The sequence below is a fragment of the Epithele typhae genome (assembly GCF_022376455.1).
Source record: "Epithele typhae strain CBS 203.58 chromosome Unknown BXZ73scaffold_11, whole genome shotgun sequence".
NCBI lineage: Eukaryota > Fungi > Basidiomycota > Agaricomycetes > Polyporales > Epitheliaceae > Epithele > Epithele typhae.
This window is the reverse complement of record NW_025954202.1, coordinates 307,359-321,715: the sequence shown is the minus strand read 5'-3', so window position 1 is coordinate 321,715 and position 14,357 is coordinate 307,359. Positions and strand designations below refer to the sequence as shown.

The 14,357-nt window shown below is 49.3% G+C and overlaps 2 protein-coding genes across 2 annotated transcripts; one reads left to right on the top strand and one right to left on the bottom strand.

Annotated features, from left to right (window-relative positions):
• Positions 1 to 2,515: 2,515 nt before the first annotated feature.
• On the top strand, positions 2,516 to 3,334 carry BXZ73DRAFT_99303 (uncharacterized protein; the record flags this gene model as incomplete). Its single annotated transcript, XM_048027962.1, has 2 exons — positions 2,516 to 3,014; positions 3,066 to 3,334. 2 exons carry the CDS (start codon positions 2,516 to 2,518, stop codon positions 3,332 to 3,334), a joined length of 768 nt encoding a protein of 255 aa, XP_047880004.1.
• Positions 3,335 to 3,383: 49 nt separating this feature from the next.
• On the bottom strand, positions 3,384 to 4,139 carry BXZ73DRAFT_75873 (uncharacterized protein; the record flags this gene model as incomplete). Its single annotated transcript, XM_048022298.1, has 1 exon — positions 3,384 to 4,139. The coding sequence occupies one exon, from the start codon at positions 4,137 to 4,139 to the stop codon at positions 3,384 to 3,386; it is 756 nt and encodes a 251-aa protein (XP_047880003.1).
• Between the last annotated feature and the right edge of the window lie 10,218 nt (positions 4,140 to 14,357).

Sequence of the window (14,357 nt, the reverse complement as noted above, 5' to 3'; positions counted from 1 at the left end):
CACTTGACAAAGTCCAAAATAATGTGCCTCATCTCCCCCTTCTCAGTCCAATGAACGGTGATACCAAGGTACGAGATGATGTTCGGGGACGTCCAGCCATCCATGCACACGTGGACGCCCCCTTCGATGTTCTGATAACAATGTCAGAGACGTGGTTGGAGATGAACGGGATATACGTACCTTGAAATGGTCGATAACTCGCTGTTTCGCCTCCACATGGATGTCGCGGACGTCTTGAGATATCGTCTGGCGAGTCGGAAGTTCGACCTTGTTATAGAGCATCGCCAAGATCGTGCGGAACTCCTTGTCCTCCACGATGGTGAAGGGGCGATGATGGCGGGCACACCACATCGCAAGCAGGAAGCGCATGCGATGCGGGGTGTACGTGACCCCAGCGGCAAATTCTTCGATCAGTTGAACACCGGCCGGAGTCTTCTTCTTCGAAGGGTCGCAGCTGTTGACGTGCCGGACAAGATTCCCGGTGCTCTCTTGATAGTCGGGACGATCGACCTTCTTAGACGAGTGCCTGTACAGAATATGTACGTCAATGCCTTCAAGAAAAGAGACTCAAGTGCACAACGTACTTCTTGCACACGAAACGATGACTTATCGTCCCGTTGGGGTTTCGAATGACTGTCGGAAATTCGAAGTGCAAGTACACATCCGAACGCCAGCCCTTCGAAAGTTCCTCTGTAAGATATCAGCAATATGTTCGTCCCAGAGCTGAGCGATCGGACTTACCTAGAATCTCCTCTGGGGTCAGGTTCGGGAACCGCCTCTCGAAACGAGTCTGGCGACCACTCTTGGGGCCCACGATCCCAGCATTCTCCGCGGCCGCACGAGTGCGTTCTTTCAGGCCGCGAATGCCATCGTCGCTGTCAGAACTGTCAGTGTCGGACGGTGCAGCGCTCGAGTCCTTGTCCTTGTCCTCTGTGACCGACTTGGAGGACACAGAGATAGTCGAGCCCGTGCGCCGTACCTTCGCGCGCCGCTTGTCGCGCGCGCTGGGTGTGGTGGCGCTGCAGTAGATCGAAGAACGTGTGTTAGGACAGCACAATGAAATATAAGTGGACGAACCTGGCAGACTCCTGTGTGACGGTCTCGGAGCGGGGACGTTTGGCAGCTGCTACCGCAGCCGCGAGGGGGTTCTCGGGAGGGTTGGTGGGCATACTAATGTCGAGGGGAGGTGAATCGTCAGACGGTGGGTGGTTGAGTGGAATCTCTGACCTCACCGGAGCGAGTCTGCGTGGTATAAAACCTCGCTGGCGACTTGATGTGCGAGCTCCTGAATATGTCTGGCAAAGGTAGTGTTAGCCCGGAGAGCCGTGTCCCGCCTCGATGAGAGATAAGAGAGCGTGCTCACCAAGACAAGGACTGATCAGGTCCTCCATTCGCCCTGACCGCGCGCTCAAAGCCCAATCATGAGCCGGTGGAGGTACCACAAGACAGTCCATGAAGCGGTTGGGCTAGGAACACTGCGATGGCCGTGTTCATGGGGCGGTTCGAGTGGCGTGTGTGTGTGGCGAGTGGATTTGCAGCGATGTGTGCATTGATAAGACATTGCGACTGAGAACGGGATAGCAGCTGGGGGAAAAAGAAAGCAGTAGGGCAGCCGGGGTAGACTGAGTTCGGCAGGGGAGCTGAGGAAGCGGAGAGAGGATGAAGGTGAGCACTTGCAGAGATGAGGAGGCGATAAGGTACTCAGCCTGCACGCCTGACAGCACGCCATGCTCCCCAAAGCGGCACCTCGCTTCCGAGATGAAGCGAGGACTTCGACTCCCAGGCCCACGCCTTCCAGGAGCCGTGCGGTCAGCTGTGTCAGCTGCCACATCTACGTCGTCTCTTACCATCACCATGCCCTCTCAGTGAGTCGTCCATGCCCCTTTGATGTTTTGCCCTGGCTGATGTATCAACATCCTACAGGCGAGCTAACCATCTGACGATCAGCATGATGATCCTCAGATCGTTATCTCGCCTGGCGCCCAGCGCGCCTCCTGCCTGAAATGGCGTAATCGCCCAGCTCCCGCCCACCTTTGGATCTCTTTGGTCTCAACCAAGCCGGCGAGGGTGTCCTAGGATCCGAAGCGCACGTTGTACACTTAGGGCCCCCCGCGGACGACCCACTGTCTCCACGCGCGGCTCCCTCGTCGAGTCCTCGCCCAGCGGACCCTGGAACTCCTCGTGCAAACAACCGGCACCCCATCCTCAGCTCGCGAGGACAACCCATCTCTACGCGCAGACCCCTCGTCTCTTCACACAGCCGACCCGTCTCCTTGCGCAGCAGCAGCCTAATCAGCTCTTCAACGTGCTCACGCAGACGACCTCGCCCCTCCTCTTCTCGCGACATCCGGTTGAGTTGTCTTCCACCGCGTCGACCGCTCATAATCGCGACACCTGTCACGGTAGGTCTATGATACGATATCGCCATGTCCAACTAGCCATATGCTCACACGGTATATCGCAGGTTCAAGGTTGTGTCCTCCGACGACCATCTTGCAGTCTCGCTCTGAACAAGATGTCCAAATCCGCCCCCACCAGTTCCTCGTCTCCCCCAGCCCCCTCCGACATCGGGCTTGGCGACCCCATGGCCCTCCCCTCAGCAGTGCTGTCCATGTCGGGAGACACTCACGTCTCCGACGCCTACCTTAACTCAATGGGCCCTAGTGTCGACACTCCGTCCATTCCTCCCTCAGACACCCTCGCCGCTCTCTCCGAGCTCTACAACCTCGGCACGGACACCTCGCCTACTGGCGCCAGTGCTCACTCCGGCAAGACGTACGGGGAATTGATGGTCGCAGCAACGCGCCGTCTCGTTCCCCCCGCACGGTGGGCGAGCATGATCGAAGAGCTCGCCGAGTACCACCGCTCTCTGGTCATCGCGGAGCTTCTGGACACGCCGCGCCCCTCTACAATCAGCCCACGGACCCACGCGATCTTAGTAGAGACGCTCTTTGCGGGTGCGGATGCAGGCGTGTCTTCTCTCACGGACGACAGGGAGCAGGAGGGTGCTAATGGTGAGTCTGGCAGCCGCTCATGGGGTTGAGTCGTTGACTTACTAGGTTCAGACACAGGTGTGGCAGGCCCGGGCGCAGCTCCCGTTGGCCCCCAGATGCGCACGCGCACACGCAAGAGGAAGGGGAAGGGCAAGGGGAAGGGCAAGGGAGTGGGCAGGGGCGCGCGTGCGGACACTGACGCAGGTGTGGATGCAGGCGTGAGGGCAGGTGTTGTTGGCGCGACCCCCACCCACCCTTCGGTCGACGATGAGCTGCCCGGCCTCATTACCCCCGTCCACTCCGACAACGACTCCGACGCCTCAGACAATGAGTACAACTAGAAGCAATAAAGTCGGATTGAATGTGTATACATAGTCTGAATATGCGACTCTACCCGCGGATGACCCGCAGATCACGAGAAATCTGGCCAGCCTGATTCGGAACCTCGCCGAGCCGGATCCGCACTGAGTCGGAGCCGTGTGGATCACGAACCGCGACGCACGACTCCGGGTAATTGCGGGTCGATCTGCAAAGTGATCCGGAGTCTCGAACAGCCTTAGCCAACGCGAAGATCGGCTCACCATCAAGTGCGGACCACTCCCCCTCAAGCTCCTCCTCGTCCTCGGGCTCCAGCGCGGTCTTCACTGTCTCTCCTCCGATGGAGGGCGGGACGCGCTGGGCTCCTCTTCCACCAGTCGTCCCCGTGCCGCTCTGCAAGTCCTTTAGCCATTGTGTCGGCTTGCGATTGCGCTGGGGGCGACCCTCATTCGGCGGCGGGACCTCGGCTATCTCGCGCGGCGGCTCGATGGACGGCGGCTCGTCGGACGGCTCTTGGTTGGGCAGCTCAATGGGTTGTAGAAGGTCTGCGGGGGGCTCTATCGGGAGCATCTTGGCGCTCGCGGGTGGCTCTTCTGCGGGTGGTGTTGTAGTAAGTGCGGCAGGTGCAGGAGTGGCCGTGGAGAAGGTTGTAGGGGTCGTCGCGGACGGCGCAGACAGCTCGTAAGGTGCGTTATCACTGTTCTGCTCCCCCTCGAGCCATGCACCAGTGTCAGTGACGCCCCAGTCCACCTGTACCTCACATTTTGATAGATCAGTGATCCCGGATAATCCCACCCCCCTACCATAGACTTGGTAGGAGTGGGCCATTATTGGCAGCAAACAATTAATGAGATATGAAAAATAAAGAGAAGCCAGATAAACTATATTGAGCAATATTTCAAACATCACTGCAGTCACTACAACAGATATTAATACAACATATAGCAAGAGTGTTCTAAAGTCCCACTATGTCCATCACAATGAAACATTTAGGACCCACTGTGTTGTAGCTGCCTATCTGAATATAGTTGAGATGTTAGGTGATGTATTTGAATTTACAGAAGCAGACCACTGGTAGGAAAACTTGTGTCAACAAAGGGGTTGCAGGCATATAGGCCTTCTGCACAGCTTTCCAATGCATATACAATTATCAGAAACAGAAAAGAACTGATATTGCAGAACCCATCTAAAGTTAGTAGGCCCCAGTGATCATATATACACTGGGCCTCATCTAATGCATTTAAATACAAGCCATAAGTATATTAGTAACACACTCTATAGTCCCTTCTTACATAAATATAATCAGCAATTTAGGCAATGTATTGGATTTTACAAAACTTGAATACCTAGGTGTGCATAGCACAGTCACATTCAGAAAAAGCGGCACTAACAGGGATTGAACCCAAGGCTTCTGTATTTCTTACTCAGTCACTAAGGAAGCTATACTAGCTGAGCTGGGCTGAGTTTGAAATGCACTTTTAGCCACTATAGTTGCTGTGTCATCAGTATGAGGGGCAATTAGTGGCAAAAAGTGTCCATATATGGAGAGAGGCATGGGAGAGCCTGCAGATAAAGGTTGAGGGGACACTCAAGGAGCCCTTTACTAAAACATTTCATATAAACCACATCAGAGACAACTGAACTGCACCATTGGCTATTATAGTAGTTGTAGTTGTCTACAACTGTCCTTACATGTTCTTTATAGGACTACCATTGCCAATACCCAACATACTAAATCAAAACTGGCACTTTGCAGTGATTGTCTCCCACTATTGCTACTGACTATGTTCTATGTTAACTGTAGTTGCTCACTAGTATCAAAGTTGGCTGCTTGGACAGCACTCACCACATTGTTCAAATTTACTAGTCTGGCTTTGTTCACTACTCTGCTATCATATTCAAAGTCGCTAGTCTATTCAAAGTTACCAGTACAACATACTTACTGCCCTTCAAAGTGACTAGTCCAGGCTTATTGACCACTAACTTGTACCCCTTTATTAGTTACTAACCCCTACAAAGTTGCTACCACATTCAAAGCCAGTACTCTGGCCTCACATACTGCTTTATTTAGACTTACTAGTCTACTAGTTGGGCTTTATTTACTAGCTCTTTCAAAGTTGCTACCATGTTCAAACCTACTAGTCTGGCTTTACTCACTAGTTCATTCAAACCTTCAAGTCCAGATTTACTTACTAGGCCATTCAATGTCACTACTCCAGATTTCTATTTACCACCTTAATAAGTCAACTCTTGCCTTATGTACCACTGCATTCCGGTTGGTGGTCTGGCCTTACTTACTACTACATTCAAAGTTACTAGTCTTGTCTCACTTACCACATTGTTCAAAGTCTACTCCGGGTTTTTATTTACCAGTCTATTCAAAGTCTAGTCCGGAGTTTTGCTTGTCACCTGATCCAAAGTTACTAGTCTGGCTTTACTTACTAAGCTCAAAGTTGTTACTAGTTCACCCTTATTTACCGACCTGTCAATAGTTGCTACTATGGTTAAAGTCACTAGTTCAGGTTCGCTTGCTACCATGTTCAATGTTACTAGCCTGGCCTTACTTACTCCTCTAGGCAGTACTGACTGTCCCCTCCCTACTGTTATTGAAACCCTATTCACTCAGTTACTACTGCCCTATTGCACACTTATTAGTTGTTAGAAAAGTTGCTATAATGTTCAAAGTCATTATACTCACTAGTTTACTCAGTGTTACTTGCTGCCCTTTCAAGTCACTAATCAGGTGTTACTTACTGTCCCATTCAAAGGTGCTACAGCATTCATACTTAATAGTCCAGCCTCACTTACTAGTGTCACTAGTCCGGTTTTACTTACTGCCCTTCAAACTTACTAGTCCAGGCTTACTTGATACTGTGTTTTAAGCCATTACTAGTCAGTTACCACCCCGTTCAAAGTTACCAGTCCTCCCTTACTTACCACATTCTTTAGAGCCACTAGTCCGGGTTTTTACCTACTAGTCTATTCAAAGTCCCTAGTCCGGAGTTTTGCTTATCACCTTATTCCAAGTTACTAGTCCAACCTTACTTACAGGTCAGTCCACAGTTCTAGTCTGGGCTTAGTTACTACACTGTTCAAAGTCACTAGTTTAGACATTGCTTACTGTATTGTTCAAGGTTGCTAGTCCGGGTTTTTACTTATCACCTTATTCAAAGTCAGTAGCATGGCTTTGCTTACCATTTCTTGAACATACTCATCTGTGCTTACTTACTATCCCATTCAAAGGTGTTGGTTTAGTCTTACTTACCCCTCCAGGCAGCACTTACTGGCTCCTTCAAAGTGTTTGACCCTGTTGTCAAAACCCTGTCCAGTCAGCTGCTACCACTCTATTAAACACTTACTAGTTGGCTACACAGCTGAACTGTTCTCTACCAAGATGAAACATGCACTCTAGTTGGCTTTGTGTGAGAATGAAACCTTTAAAACCCCATACTTGCACCCAGAAACCAATGTACACTGTTAGTAGTGACTTAAACAAGGTCTAGGGTAGGTTTTTAGAGCTGCAGTGGTGCTTGGGCATGAGTTTCACAAAGTGCACATGTATGGCATTTAGCCTTTTTTGCATCAATCATGATCCAGAGACGTGACCATTAAAGGTCTTGACTTGAAACAAGTACTACTCAGTTTGTATGCTTCTTCTCCATTGATTTCAATTCACTCCAGCACACATCTTGGGCTAGGGGGCAGGCGGTGTGCAAATACTTTTGGGTGTGTAGGCTGTGGCTGTGCAAAAACGCGATATTGTGGACACCACTTTTCACGCCTCTGGTGGGACAGGCCTGTGCACTGCCACCCGGATGCTCTTGCCTACTATGTAGGGGAAAGTCGAAAAGCGGCATTTAGAAAGGTGTAAGCTGAGTATATGCTGCCTAGTAAGTGAGTAACCTGGGGTTGATCAGGGACGCCTCTCACCCCTACGACCTCCGGGTCAAGGCACCTCACCTCCGGGTGAGTTCCCTGGGATTACTTTTGGGTTTCCTCTGTCTCTGAATCATCACTTTGATGTCATAGCTAGACCTCTCATTGTGTGTCCTACTGTCCTCCTACCATGCATTAGCGGGAAGACTGGATGGGGGATGAAGGAGTACAGCCCATGGTTTCTCTACATCTTTGGATGCTGAGAACTATGGAACCTGGCATCTATGCCATGGTTTCTCTTGTTGCTTTGTTGCTTTTCTCTATTTAAAAGCTGTTCATTGGCAGGCTTTCTACTAGAAGTGCTTACTGGAGGTGTATTGATGGTCAGTGTGTGTTTTTTGCTCTTATATTGCGCATTATGGGGGCTAGAGTGTTTCTTTCTGCACTGTCGAGTCACGAACGACAGGGTGGAAAGGGGAACTCTAGCTCTTGCGTAGATATGAAGCTGTATAGAGTTGTGCTGACTTCATTTCTTTACACCTTGGTTGTTTCTCCCTCCGGGGAACCTGCACTGGTGTGCACTGGCCCAAGTCCGGGAAGGGTGAGAATGATGCTTATGTGTTGTATTTTAGCTACTTTGTGTTTGCTTTGTATGCAATGATTGCTTCTCTGGGTTATTCAACTGGTCTGATTCAAGTGTGCAGTTCAGTTGTCTCTATCTACTTTAGGGCAGGTCAGCTAAGGACTTGGTGGTCTGACTATCAGTAGTAAGTAAGGCTGGACTAGTAAGCTTGAACTAGACAGTAAGTAAAGCCTCACTAGTAACTTTGGGGCTAGTAAGTAAGGCTAGACTAGCAGCTTTGAACAGGCACTAAGTAAGCCTGAACAAGCATGAAGTAAAGCCAGACCAGTAAGCTTGAAAGGTCAGTAAGTAAGGCCAGATGAGTGACTTTGAATAGAGCAGTAAGTAATGCCTGACTATTAACTTTGAACACTATAGCAACCTTGAACCAGTCAGTTTGAAGGATAGTAAGTAAAGGGAGACTAGTAACTTTGAACAGGATTGTAAGCATAGCCAGTAACCCTTTGAATGAGGCAGTAAGTCAGCTCAGAGTAGCCAGACTAGCAACTTTGAATGATGCAACAACTAAGCCTACACTAGTTGCTTTGAATGGGGTAGTAAGTAAGCCTGAACAAGTATGTTGAAGGATAGTAAGTAAAGCCAGGATAGTGACTTTGAATAGTCTAGTAAGTAAAAACCCGGAGTAGACTTTAAACAATGTGGTAAGTAAGGGTGCACTAGTAACATTGAACAGCTTAGTAAGTAAACCCAGACTAGAGCTTTGAACTGATCAGTAAGTAAGAATAAGGTGGTAAGTAAAACTCCGGACTAGTGAGACTTTGAAGAATGCGGAGACCAGTAAGTTTGAACACAACATTGAATGGCAGTCAGTAAGCCTGGATTAGTTGCTTTGAATTGGGTAGCAAGTAAGCCTCAATGAGTATGTTTGAAGAATGGTAAGTAAAGCCATGCTAGTGACTTTGAATAAGGTGGTAAGTAAAAACCCGGACTAGCAACTTTGAACAATACAGTAAGCATAGTGACTTTGAACAGTGTAGTAAGTAAGCCCGGACTAGAACTGTGGACTGACCTGTAAGTAAGGCTGGACTAGTAACTTGGAATAAGGTGATAAGCAAAACTCCGAACTAGGGACTTTGAATAGACTAGTAAGTGAAAACCCGGACTAGTGCCTCTAAAGAATGTGGTAAGTAAGGTAGGACTAGTAACTTTGAACAGGGTGGTAATAGCTTCAAACACAGTATCAAGTAAGCCTGGACTAGTAAGTTTGAAGGGCAGTAAGTAAGACCAGTAGCACTAGTAAGAAAGGCTAGACTTTTGGGTTTTAATGCTGTAGCAACTTTGAATAAGAAAGAAAGTAAGTAAGACCTGATTAGTAACTTTGAACTATGTGGTAAGTGCTGTCTAGGTGGGCAACTATAGCCATAGACTGCAGCAGTAGTAAGTAACAATAACCACTACTAATTAATGACTGCTCTAGTAAAGCGATACACATGGTTGCAAGTACTACTGGACTAATAAGCTTCAACAATCTGGACTAGTAACTTCTCATATAATAGTCAGTCCAAATAGCATGGTAAGCATCTAAATACCTCTCAAGTGTTCAATAGTTGCTAGTCATATGTATACTTTAGGGCAGGGTGCTAGTAGATCCTGCCTAGAGTAGTAGGTAAGTTTGAATAGAGCAGCCAGTAATGGCCCACTTCTACCAAGTAAAGTTGCACTTGTACATTTTAATAGACTGGTAAGTAAGGCCAGATTAATAGACATGCAACATTAGACACCGGACTAGTAACTTCAAACAGGATAATAAGTAAGACTGGAGTAGCAACTTTGAGCAACTTCCAACAGGGCATTATGTGATACTGGATTAGTGGCTTTGCAGAAACTAGTAAATGATGTCTAGAGTACTGACTTTGAACACTGTAGCAACCTAGAATAGGGCAGTAGGCAAGGCCAGAGTAGCAAAGGTGGTAAGTACTATCTAGACGAGCAACTTTGATACCATCAGGTAACTATAGCTACTATACAGTGTTAGTAGTAGGCAATAATAAGAACTATAGAGTGTCTATCTTAGTCCAGCATACAAGACATTAGCATGTTAAGCAACTCCGGTCTAGAGGCAATAGTAGTACTCTAAAGTGCAGGTGGAGACAGTTATAGGCAACTAGACTCACTATAGAGCATAGATAATAACACTAGTAGGTAACTAGAACAACTATGCAGCATAGGTACTATCAATAGTAGGCAATAACATCGGCCTTAGAGCATACAGACCGGAACTGCATAGGCCAGAGGTGGCAGTGCAAACCCAGCAGCTATTGAAACCCTAGAGAGCAACCCTAACCCTGGAGTAGGGTGATGGCAGTAAGTAGAAATCCTATGCGTGGGAAGTGGCTGTGCTAATCAGAGGTAAGCGGAATCTGAAAAATACTCCCACAACTAGCATTTTAAGGGTGTCGCGCATCACAGCCAGAGCCCACCCCATAAAGAACAATTCATTCGTACCTCATTAATCGTAATAGTATCGCTGTAATGTCCATACGCCCGCCACTACTAGATACGCTACAAATATCGCAGCCAATTCCCTTGCAAGGAAACAGCCCGCTTCCCCCATATACACAAGTCCCCTCCCCTCTCTACAAGTCCCCACCCGGCAAGCCCCGAGCTAGGCCGAGGCCGCGTCTGTCTGCTCCCATCATCACGTGTGTCCCCCGCTGCCCCGACATCTCCGAGCGCCGTGCTCCCACCGGCGCCTTCCCCGCCTGTGCCCGTGCTCGCTGTGCCCGACAGCGAGCTCGCTGTCCCTGCGCCCTGCCTCCCCCTCCCCTCCGTTCCCCTCCGTTCTTTTTGTAATCCGCTTGTATTCAAAATGCGCACCTAATGACACACAATACAATAGCTACACTTGCCTGGGTGTGCCTGCACTGAGCCCATATACCCCCCAAAATGCGTGCAGCATACAAGCATCTACAAGTGTTGAATTGGCTGGCCAAGCTCTGCATCAGATAGTTATAGATGAGGGCTGCTCTAGTATAAAACTGCAGGTGGATAGCTAGAGGGGTGCAGGTATGATGTCATATGTTATTTCAGAATGACATACTCCACAGTGATCTTGAATATACATGTATCGTCTTATGTACACCCAGAATCGTACCTAGAGGTCACTCAGAGTGTATTTCAAGAAGAATAAAGTGAATAGACGATGTTGTGGTGAAGATATGACATATACTCAGAAGGGGGAGTTGGCTTGAAAATGCGGCCTTCATATGTTTTTATGCAGACCTCTGATCACTTCGCATCTTGTTGCATTACGTTTGTATGTATATTTAGAGCTCAGATCGTCGTTTTTGTTCTTATCGGTGAAGGATTGAATACAGGCCATGGTATGTCATTATTCTATGACATAGAGTATAGCGATATGACATGTGCTCCGATTATTATTCTGAAAAGCGGAATAGAACGGGGTGTTCTTCTGCTAAACGATGCAGAAAGAATCTCGAGAAACGATTGAGTAGTCGCTGAGATATGCCATATGGGCCTAGAATGGCAGGTTGCGCAAAGGACGCCCTTGAACAACCTACACCACTTTGCACACTTCAAGCTCATATGGCATATCTCAGCGACTACTCAATCGTTTCTCGAGATTCTTTCTGCATCGTTTAGCAGAAGAACACCCCGTTCTATTCCGCTTTTCAGAATAATAATCGGAGCACATGTCATATCGCTATACTCTATGTCATAGAATAATGACATACCATGGCCTGTATTCAATCCTTCACCGATAAGAACAAAAACGACGATCTGAGCTCTAAATATACATACAAACGTAATGCAACAAGATGCGAAGTGATCAGAGGTCTGCATAAAAACATATGAAGGCCGCATTTTCAAGCCAACTCCCCCTTCTGAGTATATGTCATATCTTCACCACAACATCGTCTATTCACTTTATTCTTCTTGAAATACACTCTGAGTGACCTCTAGGTACGATTCTGGGTGTACATAAGACGATACATGTATATTCAAGATCACTGTGGAGTATGTCATTCTGAAATAACATATGACATCATACCTGCACCCCTCTAGCTATCCACCTGCAGTTTTATACTAGAGCAGCCCTCATCTATAACTATCTGATGCAGAGCTTGGCCAGCCAATTCAACACTTGTAGATGCTTGTATGCTGCACGCATTTTGGGGGGTATATGGGCTCAGTGCAGGCACACCCAGGCAAGTGTAGCTATTGTATTGTGTGTCATTAGGTGCGCATTTTGAATACAAGCGGATTACAAAAAGAACGGAGGGGAACGGAGGGGAGGGGGAGGCAGGGCGCAGGGACAGCGAGCTCGCTGTCGGGCACAGCGAGCACGGGCACAGGCGGGGAAGGCGCCGGTGGGAGCACGGCGCTCGGAGATGTCGGGGCAGCGGGGGACACACGTGATGATGGGAGCAGACAGACGCGGCCTCGGCCTAGCTCGGGGCTTGCCGGGTGGGGACTTGTAGAGAGGGGAGGGGACTTGTGTATATGGGGGAAGCGGGCTGTTTCCTTGCAAGGGAATTGGCTGCGATATTTGTAGCGTATCTAGTAGTGGCGGGCGTATGGACATTACAGCGATACTATCTATGGTAGGGGGGTGGGATTATCCGGGATCACTGATCTATCAAAACGTGAGGTACAGGTGCCCCAGTCGGCTGGACCAAAGCCGATGTTGCGCTCGACCGAGATCTTGCGCTCCTCGGGCCAGTAGACCCGATGGGCCTTGCTCTGAGAGTCGTAGCCGATCCAGTGCACCGGCTTGGTCTTTGGGTCGAGCTTGGGGGGCTTTTCAAGTAGTACGTGGCAGCGCGCGCCCCAGCGAGGAAGTTGCGCGAGGTCGGGCTTCTTCCCTGTGGCGCGCTCATGCGGGGTTGAGCCAGGCGTGTTCCGGGTGGTCGCGCGGTTGCGTACCCACACCGCGTGCTTCACGGCTTCGGGCCAGAGCGATTTCGGCAGGCGGGCATCGATGCGGAGTGCGCATGCGTGCTCGAAGATCGTGTGGAAGAGCCGCTCGGCCTTCCCGTTCTGCTGCGGCGAGTCGTGCGCGGTGAGACGGCGGACAGTACCCTCTGATTCAAGGTACTTGTTGAATTCTCCGCTCATGAACTCTCCACCACGATCCGACTGGAACTCTTTGATGGCCTTGACGCCGCGATGCGCCTTCGCCCAGGTGTTGTACACCTTGTACCGGCTGAAGACCTCGTCCTTGCTGTTGATGAGGTGTACAACAGCTTCGTCCGTGGCGTCGTCGAGGAACGTGACCGCATAGCGTTTGTGGTGAATGCCTTGCGTGTCCAGCGGTCCCCAGACGTCCGAGTGGACGCGATCCCCATAGTTCGCCACGCGAGGACTCGAGTGTTCTTGCGGGAAGGGTGCACGCGATTGCTTCGCTTGCTGACACACTTCGCAGAACAGTGCCTCTGTCGACGAGAACTCAACGCCTGTCACGACCCCGTCGTCGATCATCTTCTTCAAGGTTGGGGTCGACGCGTGCACCATGCAGCGGTGGAATTCGAAAAGCAGGAGGGAGGTGCGTGCGGCCTTCGCGTGTTCAGCTTTCGGTGGAAGGGGCTGAACAGGGTAGATGCCATTCCGCTCAGGGACTGTCCAGGCCGTCGCTCTTGTCAGTGTCTTGACAAGGCATCCGCCCTTCTCGAAGTGGACAGACGCGCCCGCCTTGGTGATGCGGCTGACGGAGATGAGGCCATGGGGCATGCTTGGAGCGAAGAGGACGTTGCGCAAGGTAAAGTCGACCGGCTTCCCTTGCGACTTGGTAGGAGTGGGCCATTACTGGCAGAAATTGATTAATGAGATATGGGATATCATGAGAAGATCTGAGAGACCTTAATAAGCTATATTAAACACCACCACTATCATCATAGGCAAACAAAAACATAATATATAGCAGAAGTGTAAACAGTGTGAAAGCTAGTACTAAAGTGCTTACTATGCAGATAAAATCCAATATAGTAAAACACACTGTGTTATAGCTGCCCTTCTGGATATCGTCAAGATTTTAGGTGCTGTATTTGATTTTGCATAGACAGAGTATGCACTCTCATTCTACATTGCAAGAACACTTGAAGGGGGACTAGGGTCAACAAAGGGGTTGCAGTCATATAGGCCTTCTACATAGCTTTCTGATGCATATACAATCACCCCAAACAGATAAGAACTGAGGTGACAAGAGCTCTCTAAAGTTAGCAGGCCCCAGTGATTATATCTACACTGCCCCTTATCTAATGTGTTTAAAGCCAAGCTGTAAGCACATTAGTAACATACTCTATAGTAGCTGCTTTCATGAATATAATCAGGGTTTTAGGCAATTGATTGGATTTTACAAAGCCTGAATACCCATTGTTACAACCAGGCCTGCATAGCACAGCCACATGTAGAAAAAGCGGCACTACCATGGATTGAACCCAAGGCTCCTGGGTCCCCCACCTAGGTGCTGTACCCGCTGAGCTGAGCTGAGTTTGAAAAAAGCGTTCAAAATAGGCACCACACTGCACTTTGAGCCACTGTGGCAGCTGTGGCAAGGGGAGGAGGGG